The sequence below is a fragment of the Oryzias melastigma genome, linkage group LG21 (assembly GCF_002922805.2).
Source record: "Oryzias melastigma strain HK-1 linkage group LG21, ASM292280v2, whole genome shotgun sequence".
In the NCBI taxonomy this organism is placed as follows: Eukaryota; Metazoa; Chordata; class Actinopteri; order Beloniformes; family Adrianichthyidae; genus Oryzias; species Oryzias melastigma.
In genome coordinates this window covers 645,841-655,976 of record NC_050532.1, presented here as the reverse complement: position 1 = coordinate 655,976, position 10,136 = coordinate 645,841, and the positions used below count along the sequence as shown (strand labels likewise).

The window sequence follows — 10,136 nt, the reverse complement described above, 5'->3', positions numbered from 1 at the left end:
GTTTCAGGTAACCCCAGGGAGAGCATCATGGGAACGGCCCTTTATGTATGTCGCTGCAGAAGGGGGTGACCATTTCAGGCGAAAAGCCAAGAATTTGTCTCCATAAACTTTGTGAGTTCTATTTCATCTCCAAATAAAATTGCTTAATTTGATCTCTTGAATTGTGCTTCTTCCTTCACTAAAAAGAACTCTGGCGATACATTCTAGGAACTTTAAGACTTTAGAAGCAGGCCAGACTGCTCAGGGAAAATCATGCATGCACAGGGACACCAGGGTCATATTACAAGAGTTTTAACCACCACAACACTGTGCAGCCTTATCCTTTTTTCCATCATGAGAATTTTGTTTATAATCTTAGATTTTTGAGTTCAAGACCCCCTACTACAGTATGTTTGTCTCACAAGAGCCAGGCTTTAAAATCTGAAGAGTGACGATGAGTTTTACTGCTTTTCTAAACCACGGATACAACAATGTGTAGATCAGAGGGTTTAGAGTGGAGTTAAAAAAGAACAAATAATACACAAACTCTGAAAATCTGTCGAACAATTCAGTACCTGCAATGGAGAAACAGTAATATGGGCAGAAACATAACAGAAAGACAAGTACCAGAACTCCCAGAGTCCTGGCTGCTTTCAGCTCCGATTTCTTTGTAGCCACAGAGAGCTGCAGTGTGACGGCTGTAACATGAGAGCGCATGGCACGAGCCTGAGACACGGCCACCACAAACACTCTCATGTACAGAACCACGATCACAAAAACTGGAGCAATGAAGGTTATGACAATGTCGAGAGTTCCTATAATGCTGTCGACAAAAATCACACATTCTCCATGACAGGAATTATGCATTCCTAGCTGGATCAGTTCATCTTTCACAAGTATAATATTATAGAGAGCAGAGATGAGCCAACACAGACAGACACACACTTTGGCTCTTCTCTCAGTCACTCTGCCTGGATAATGTAGAGGGTCACAGATCGCCACAAAACGATCAACCGATATGAGAACCATCACCCCTACTGAAGCAGAGGTGATGATGTAGGACACATACATAAATAGAGAACATAGAAAGTCACCAAGATACCAGCAGGACGTTTTTCTAAGGATGTCAACAGGCATCGATACAAGACCAACCAGAAAGTCTGAGACGGCCAGAGAAAGGAGGAGCGTGTTGGTGGGAGTGTGGAGCTGCCTGTAGAAACACAGAAACACAAGATCAGAATAAGAAACAAACTCTCTGAAATAATAACCAAGATTTTATAATCTGCCAATTCTTTATGTGCAATTTAACAACAACAGATGAAAGATATAAAGGAACATTTGTACTTTGCTGTTCATGCTCCATATTTCTAACTGGTTTGTAAAACATAGTATGGAAAACAATCCCAAACAAGTTAAATCAAAAAGTCACTGAAAGTTTGTGCCTGAAGTGGGAGACTGAGATGATAATGATCAGATTTAGAACCACGGTGATCAGAGAGATGCAGGAGAGCGTGACATGAAGGAACATGGTGTCAGACAGCAGCGACGCTGGCTTCCTGCAGGAGTCATTGACGAGCTGTGGAAAGCAGAGGTCTGCTGGATCCCGGAGCGACATCCTCACGGCTTTTGACAGCTGCAGCTCCTGCTTACAAAGCTTTGATGTCATCAACTTATGCCCTCCCTTTACTGGAAACCAATGTTTCTTCTCCCACATATGCAAATGAATCATGTGGTTATTTGCACCAGCAAGCAGAGCTTCATAGATAAACATTTAATGGATGTTTGTGGCAAACATGAACTGTTAAAAGATGTGCAGAATGATAAAATATTTACAATTTTAAAAAGCAATATTAAAATGCAAGTTTAACAGAATTAAATGTTCCGAAATGAAATTTACATTTTGAAGATAAAATCAAACATTGATAATGATATACCAGTGAAGTAAGGGAGTAAAGGGAATCTCATCACAAACACTGACAGTTTTTGGGCTGTTTTTGGACTTCTCATTGTTTTCTGGGCCTGTGGTGGTTTTGGTGAGCATAGGGTGAACCATTTCTTCGGTTCAAAAATAATTATTGACTAGGACTGCTGGTCCCCCACCAGCTGGTTGGGTCCTCATTAAAACTGTACAACTCAGGTGGATGGATGGGCAAAAATAAAACAGTTATGGCCATTAGGGGGCGCAAGTTTTGACTAGCCACAGTTTGATATCACTTCATTAGGAACTAAACCTTCTGGGTTGCTGAGGAGCAACCATTGGCTGTATAAAGCCTGGTTTCCACTGAGCGGTCCGATACGGTCTGGTTTGGTAAGGAGCAGTACGAGACGGTCCAGTTAAATATGCCAAGTGTTTCCACTCAGTTAAGCCTCACTCCCAGTGAGCGGTTTGTTTGCACGGTGCATGTGTGGTGTAGAACGCTACCATTTCATTGTGTCATTGTAGAGCGAGGTCATCCAGCAGCTCGACTTTTTCTTGCTTTATTTTTTGTACATCGTGTATAACAGGAATTCAATGTTGTTTGAAAGAAGAATTCAGGTGGCTAAGAAGAATACTCTCATAAAGCGAAAAAGGAAAAGCTAGCTTAACGCTATATTGATGCATTCCAATGTCTTCATCACTTTCTGTCAATCATCAAAATAGTGACTCCGCCCCAACTGTTCTGTGGACCTACAACGGATGGGGGCCCTTAAGAGGTACGGGTCGGAACTGTTTAATGGGTCGATTTAACAATAGAAGTGCTCAAAATACCAGATCAACCGGACTGTACCTTAGTGAGAGAACTGGACTGAGTGAGTGTGACCTCACCCACAGAAAAGGCCTTACTTCCACTGAACTGAAGGAATTTCAATTGCTGTTTTTTTATGATTTGGACACTGCAATTTGGAGTTTAGGTTAGTAAGCAGTGATTGGTACGATTCGATATTAGCCAACGTTTCTATGACAACTGCTGTCGTCAATCAGGGGTGAGCTTTTTGGAAGTCCACACCCCTACCACTGAAGGTAGGCTGGGAAGAATTTGTTTATTAAAAAATATTTTAAAAAATCATACAAAGTTATGTCCTATTTCTTTTTTTTTATGTCTCTCACAGTGGATATCCTCCTAAGATGAAAATGTCAGACCCCTAAATGATTTCTAAGAGGGAGAACAGGGTGTTCAAATACTTATTTACCTCATTATTTAATGTCTGAGTAATAGCTTTACTTTTCAGTAAAAGTCTATGTATGCAATTTCGGCTTCCTGGACCCAGCGGGTAAATCTTGTGTAGAATTCAAGAGATAAATTCTGCCCGTTTGAGACAATAAGTCAATTGGTGATCTAAATTGCATGCAAGTGGTTGTCTGGCTCTGAAACAAATTGACCCTCTCAGTCTATGTCCTGTCTTTGGTCTTTGCCCAACAACAGCTGGTATAAGCCCCAGTGACTCCAAAAGGGATTCAGCAGGTACAGAAGATGGACAGATAGAATGGACCATCTTCCCGCTCCCCCCATCATCCCTCTGCTTGCTTGCATATAAAATACAGAAACCAAATTACAGTATTTTTACAGCAATACAGTGTTTGATTGGCCTGTTTTATGAGAATTATATAATTCCCTTTTTTAATCTAACAAAGTAATATAAGGCATTACTAATGAAACATGAGTTTTTTTACTCATTACATGTACTGTAACTATTATCCATCCATCTTCTTTTGCTCATCCGGGATCGGGTCGTGGGGTCAGCAGTCGAAAAAAAGATGCCCAGACTTCCCTCTCCCCGGCCACTTCCTCCAGCTCCTCTGGGGGACCCCGAGGTCTTCCTAGGCCAGCCGAGAAACATAGTCTCTCCAGCGTGTCCTGGGTCTTCCCCGGGGCCTCTACCCTGCGGGACATGCCCGAAACACTTCTCCAGGGAGGCGTCCAGGAGGCATCCGGATCAGATGCCCGAGCCACCTCAACTGGCTCTTCTCGATGCGGAGGAGAAGCGGCTCTACTCCAAGCTCTCTCCGGGTAACTGAGCTTCTCACCCTATCTCTAAGGGAGCGCCCAGCCACCCTCTGGAGAAAACTCATTTCAGCCGCTTGTAGTCGGGATCTCGTTCTTTCAGTCACGACCCAGAGCTCATGACCATGGGTGAGTACTGGAACGAAGATCGACCGGTAAATCGAGAGCTTTGCTTTCTGGCTCAGCTCTCTTTTCACCACAACGGACCGGTACAGCGACCCCAAGATGGTGGACGCCGCTCCAATCCGCCGGTTGATCTCACGCTGGAATCTTCCCTCACTCGTGAACAAGACCCCAAAATATTTAAACTCCTTCACCTGAAGCAGGAGCACTCCACCCACCCAGAGAGGGCAAACTACCTTTCTCCGGTCGAGAACCATGGCCTCAGACTTAGCGGTGCTGACCCTCATACCAGTCACTTCACACTCGGCTGCAAACCACTCCAATGCATGCTGGAGGTCCTGGCTCGATGGAGCCAACAGAACATCATCTGCAAAGAGCAGAAAGGAAATCCTGTGGTCCTCAAGCCAGATCCCCTCAGGCCCCTGGTTGCGCCTAGAAGTGAAGCTTCAGTATAATTTCAATAAGCAAGGTTACTGCTTCTAAAGCATACAGGTGTTCATAGCCACTCTTCACATCATAATTGGTATACACTGGGAGCCAATAGCTGAAGTACTCACTTTTTTCCCACAACCAATTACAATCAGACCGCTGCCTTTAAATACAGTAAAAGTTTGGTTTTCTTCCACATTCTGGACAGCCCACCTCCACCCCGTTCTCCTCGTGGTTCTTCAATCAGAGTGTCCTGCTAACCACCATCAGTCTCTGGGCTCTGGGTCTCTTCGCCTGGTCCAAGTGTTCCTTTGGCTCAACCGCTCGTCCACTCGTCTCTTCCTACTAATGTGGTCTGCTTCGTGCTGGGGTTTCTACACTTGGCCCAAGGTCTTCATCATAAGCAAGATTGTTCCAGCCCAGAGCCCAACCGCAAAAAAGAAATTCATGTGATTTAATCTCTCAATTAAATCTTCAATTCCAACTCGAGTTCTCTCCATATTGAAATTCTGTCCATAAAGACTATGAACAGAACCGGTGATAAAGGGCAGCCCTGCCGGAGTCCAACATGAACCGGGAACAGGTCTGACTTACTGCCGGCCATGCGAACCAAGCTCCTGCTCCGGTCATACAGAGACCGGACAGCCCTCAGTAAGGCTCCCCGGACCCCGTACTCCCAGAGCACCCTCCACAGGACACCACGGGGAACGCGGTCGAACGCCTTCTCCAATCCACAAAACACATGTGGACTGGATGAGCGAACTCCCACGAACCCTCCAGCACCCTGGAGAGGGTGTAGAGCTGGTCCACTGTTCTGTGTTTCTATTTCTATAAATATTTTTTTAGGTTGAGCTAAGTAAAGGTTTTTGTTCATGCTCCAACTGTTCCTGTGCTTTCGCTTGATCAAAAAATATAGTAGTACTTATTGTAGCAAAACATGTCAGTCCTATCACAAAATAACTTAACGTGAGGATTGGTTTTGGTCCTGTTCTGTTTTGAATTGTCCCTCAGTCACATCACTTTCAGGTTTGTCAAGATCCACAGCTGTCTTCATTCAGTTAATTACCCTCAGTCTATTTAAAAGTGTCTGGTTTTAAATTCTTCATTGTCATGTCATCTGTTCTGTCACTGGGTTTGTTCCTCATGGGTTTTTCTCTTCTTTCAGTTTATTTATTAAATATTCTAAGTTCTTGCCACTAAGCCTGGTCTCTTGCGTTTAGGTCCTCCACCAGCACTCCCTGACACTTATAATTGATGCAGAAGTCATGCAATGCATTATAATTCAGATACATTAATATATTGAGGTAAACTGTTAAACTTTTTTTGTGTTCAGATCGTCAATTGAATTAAATCCAATTAATTAATAGAAATTTCAGCATAATTGAATTTGTCAAGCTCATATGCCTCTATTAAGGTTTATTAAATTAAATAAAGAAACTGCTAATCTTCTAAATTTAGAAGAAAGGGTATGATAAACTTTTAGTACTCCTGCATCACAGTGGCGTTTTAACCAGATACCCCCGTTTGAAGTGTGTATGTCTGGAGTAGTTAGATGAGCTGTTGTGGCAGAAAGATAGTTTAACGAAACACAAAGTAAATATCAACCATATCATCTGAGCAACATTTTCTGACAACAACACACATTATGTTATGTTTAATTTGACCTTATCACATTGCAGTTAGTGTACTGAGCCACTAGAGGGCTCTATATAACAGGATTTCAACAGCTCAATTGTCCTGTGCAAGAGACAGAAAAAAAATCTGTGAGAAATCTACCTTTGTACAATAACCTGTGAATATGTAGTATGTATGACAAAAAATTCAAATTGTTCATTTTAGTATATGAAAAGAAAATAGCATTTGAGGAGAGGCTCCATTGCTGAACAAGTTTGCTTGGCGACCCAGAATAAAAGGGAGACTGTTCTGGTCTAGTAGTAAGGGCTAAATGATAATAGTAAGAACTGTCAAAAAAGAGAATTTAAAACTAGCAGTTTAGTTTAAAAAAAAAATACAGCATGACATAGTAACAGTAAATCAATTGTTCCAAATTAAAAGTGGTCCTCCATGATGTGTATTTACTCTAAATTTGGAGGATTTGGGCTGAAGGATGACGTTTTCTATTTACAGTATGTTTGTCTCACAGGAGCCAGGCTCCAGAATCTGAAGAGTGATGATCAGTTTGACTGCTTTTCTAAACCAGGGGTAAAATAGAGCATAGATCAGAGGGTTTATGGTGGAGTTAAAAAAGAACAAAAAATCGACAAATTCAGAAAACCTTTGAAACAATTCAGAACCCGCAACAGAGACACAAAAATATGGGCAGAAACATAACAGAAAGACAAGTACCAGAACTCCCAGAGTCCTGGCTGCTTTCAGCTCCGATTTCTTTGTAGCCACAGAGAGCTGCAGTGTGACGGCTGTAACATGAGAACGCATGGCACGAGCCTGAGACACGGCCACCACAAACACTCTCATGTACAGAACCACGATCACAAAAACGGGAGCAATGAAGGTTATGACAATGTCGAGAGTTCCTATAATGCTGTCGACAAAACTCACACATTCTCCATGACAGGAATTCTGTATTCCAAGCTGGATCAGTTCATCTTTCACAAGTGCAATATTATAGAGAGCAGAGATGAGCCAACACAGACAGACACACACTTTGGCTCTTCTCTCAGTCACTCTGCCTGGATAATGTAGAGGGTCACAGATCGCTACAAAACGATCAACCGATATGAGAACCATCACCCCTACTGAGGCAGAGGTGATGATGTAGGACACATAATTATAGAGAAAACAGAGAGAATCTCCAAGATACCAGCAGGATGTTCTTCTCATGATTTCTGCAGGCATCGCAAACAGACCAACCACAAAGTCTGAGACGGCCAGAGAAAGGAGTAGGATGTTAGTGGGAGTGTGGAGCTGCCTGAGAGACACAGAAACACATCATTAGAGTAGTCTTAGGTTATCAGTGAAACATGACAGAAACAGTAGCTCACAATGGAATAGTAACAGACCAGTTTGTCTAAAAGTCTACACATTTAACTTATGTAAAAAGAGACAAAACAGAAGAACTAAATTATGCCTGGCGATGATAATGATCAAGTTGAGAGCCGTGGTGAGCAGAGAAATGCAGGAGAGCAGGAAATGGAGAGACACAGTTTCAGATAAAGAAAAGGTTGGCTTCTTGCAGGAGTTATTTGGAAAGTGTGGGAAGCACAGGTCTGTGCCGTCCAGGATGGACATCTTCACAAATCAACAGACAACAGCAGTTATTGCTTATTTGTATCAAACACCTAGTGTTTAACTCCTCCCACTTTCTTTCTCCAACCCTATTTTGGAAAGTGTGCATTTGTTACTTTGTACTTAGTGTCCTTGTTGATCAACCACAGTTTTGGTTCATATGGATTAAATAAATTTATTGTGTGTCAGAGAGAATTATTTTAAGTTAACTCCAAAAGTAATTCACGCAGAAGAGACGGACAGTTTAAATTCAGTTACTAGCTTATAAAGCGCCTTCCATCACCAGCCCAAGGAACCCCACAAGAAAGGCAGAGCACATTATGAGAGGCATTAAAAGCATAAAAGATATAAAAACGAATATTGCGATCAAAAAAATAAAAACAAAAGCACAGCTAGGCACATACTGCGGCGCTGTAGCGGAGGAACAGTTTTAAAAGTCTCCAAAATTGTAACCTCTCTAATATCCGGAGGCAAGTGATTCCAGAGTTTGGGGTCCACCCGGAATTTACAATTTCATCCTGAATACAGTAACATACCGCAGAGCATAAGGACTTAAGAGGGGAATATTGTAAAAGCGGACTAGAGATATGAAGGAGTGGTACCTGTCAATGACTTAAAAACAAAAACAAGGATTTTCATAAGAATGGGCTGTATGCACGACCTACTTCCGCATTCAGCCTTTGAATGCTCAGTCATTTCCGGTCAGACCCGTGGGCTATTGTTTATGTGGAAATAGAGGAGTATTTGGACTTCTGGAGCTAACAAGAGTCACTATGAATTATGTTCGGCGCATTGTTTGTTTTTCTAGTAAAATATCCCAAAATAAAAATGCAAAAAGATTTTAAATTGTATTTGTCGTCCTACATAGCAAACTTCGAAGGTAACTTGCTAATGCTAATGTTTTTAGCGCATGTTTACGTTCGACCAGCTCTAAAACTGAAGGACATTCATGTTGGCGACACTTTATTGGTCAAGATGCAGATCGCTGCCTTGTTTCATGTATTTTATGTGAATCCAAAGCTAAACGTCGCAGTACTTAATGAAGTCCTGTTAGCTGTCATGCAGCCAGAGCACGGAGCGCTGCTGCAGCTGCAGCCGTGATCGGGAACCATTTGGAGCATAAACACCAACCGGAGCCGTAATCCTAACCTTAACCTTTCCTCGGGGTCCATGCAGCCAAGAAAAAAACTTCAGAACTGACTGCAGTATTTACAAAATTACATGTGAATACTGTTGTTACTTTTAATTTGGGCTAATGCTAGCTAGCATGAAAGACACGTCTGATTATCACTGTCTTTATCTTTATGACCCGTTAGTTGTGTTTCAGTTACTCCACAGTCGAGTGTTTCTAAACTTGTGTAAATGTAATTTTCAGTGTCAGGTAGAATCAGTCTGAGACGTGATTCATTTCCTACATCTCAACAGGGTATACAAGGTATACATCAAAGTGTTGAAGTCCAAGCAGCATAGCCAATGTCTCTTATTCTATTGTGGAATAGTTTTGTTGGTGTTTAGTGAACTTTTTAGAGTAGAAGCTGACAGGATGCCCTATACCCTCTGCGTCCTCCTGCAGAAGGACAGCACCCGCTCCTAGTTTACTGGAGTCTACTTCTGGCACAAAAGTTTTGCTTAGGTCAGGGGTGGAGAGAGAAGGGCCCTGACATAACTGAACGTTCATGCTTTCAAAAGCGTGTTGACACTGAGAAGTCCACGCAAACTTCTCCTTTGGGCTAAGCAAGGTGGTCAGGGGACAGACCACAGATGAAAAGTTTTGACAAAAGTTTCGGTAATAACCTACCATGCCAAAAAGAAAAACGGAACTCACGCCTAGAGGTCGGAGTGGGAAGTTTAAGATTGCCTCCACTTTGGCCTCAATCGGGCTAACTTTACCTTGCCCCACCTGGTGGCCAAGATATGTGATGATGGCTTTTCCGAAGTCACATTTGGCGAGGTTTAAGGTGAGGGATGCCTTGGGCAAACGTCTGAATATCTGTCTCAAAACGTCCATATGTTCCTACCAGGTGGAAGTGTAAACCACCAGGTCATCCAAATGTGTGATACAGTGGGGTATACCTGAAAGAATGATATTGATTAATTGTTGGAAGGTAGCTGGAGCATCACATAAGCCAAAAGGCATGACTGTATATTGTAGGAAAGCATCTGGCGTTACTAAAGCAGAAATTTCTGAGGCACATTCTGCAAGTGGAACTCGCCAGTGACCCTTTAACAGGTCCAGTTTGGTAACAAAAACAGTGTTACCCACTTTGTCCACACAGTCCTCCATTCTGGGTAGAGGATACAAATCTAGGATGGTGACTGCATTTACTTTACAGAAGTCTGTGACGAAGCATAGGCTACCATCTGGTTTTACTTCTA

At 42.5% G+C, this 10,136-nt stretch overlaps 2 protein-coding genes across 2 annotated transcripts; both read right to left on the bottom strand.

Moving 5' to 3' along the window:
- Positions 1–381: 381 nt before the first annotated feature.
- Positions 382–1,594, bottom strand: LOC112155230 (trace amine-associated receptor 13c-like). Its single transcript, XM_024286745.1, has 2 exons — positions 1,422–1,594; positions 382–1,189 (listed from the first exon to the last, which is right to left on the bottom strand). Exons 1-2 carry the CDS (start codon positions 1,592–1,594, stop codon positions 382–384), a joined length of 981 nt encoding a protein of 326 aa, XP_024142513.1.
- A 4,880-nt stretch (positions 1,595–6,474) lies between these two features.
- On the bottom strand, positions 6,475–7,763 carry LOC112155231 (trace amine-associated receptor 13c-like). The gene is made up of 2 exons (XM_024286746.2): positions 7,595–7,763; positions 6,475–7,447 (listed from the first exon to the last, which is right to left on the bottom strand). Exons 1-2 carry the CDS (start codon positions 7,761–7,763, stop codon positions 6,636–6,638), a joined length of 981 nt encoding a protein of 326 aa, XP_024142514.1. The 3' UTR covers positions 6,475–6,635.
- Between the last annotated feature and the right edge of the window lie 2,373 nt (positions 7,764–10,136).

Bases quoted from the DNA above. Each gene is read 5' to 3' on its own strand.
- LOC112155230 (XM_024286745.1), bottom strand. From the start codon at position 1,594: ATGTCGCTCCGGGATCCAGCAGACCTCTGCTTTCCACAGCTCGTCAAT. The intron at 1,190-1,421 runs GCACAAACTTTC...GTGTTTCTACAG, and splicing joins ATCTCAGTCTCCCACTTCAG to GCAGCTCCACACTCCCACCA.
- LOC112155231 (XM_024286746.2), bottom strand. From the start codon at position 7,763: ATGTCCATCCTGGACGGCACAGACCTGTGCTTCCCACACTTTCCAAAT. The intron at 7,448-7,594 runs TAGTTCTTCTGT...TTTCTGTGTCTC, and splicing joins TATCATCGCCAGGCATAATT to TCAGGCAGCTCCACACTCCC.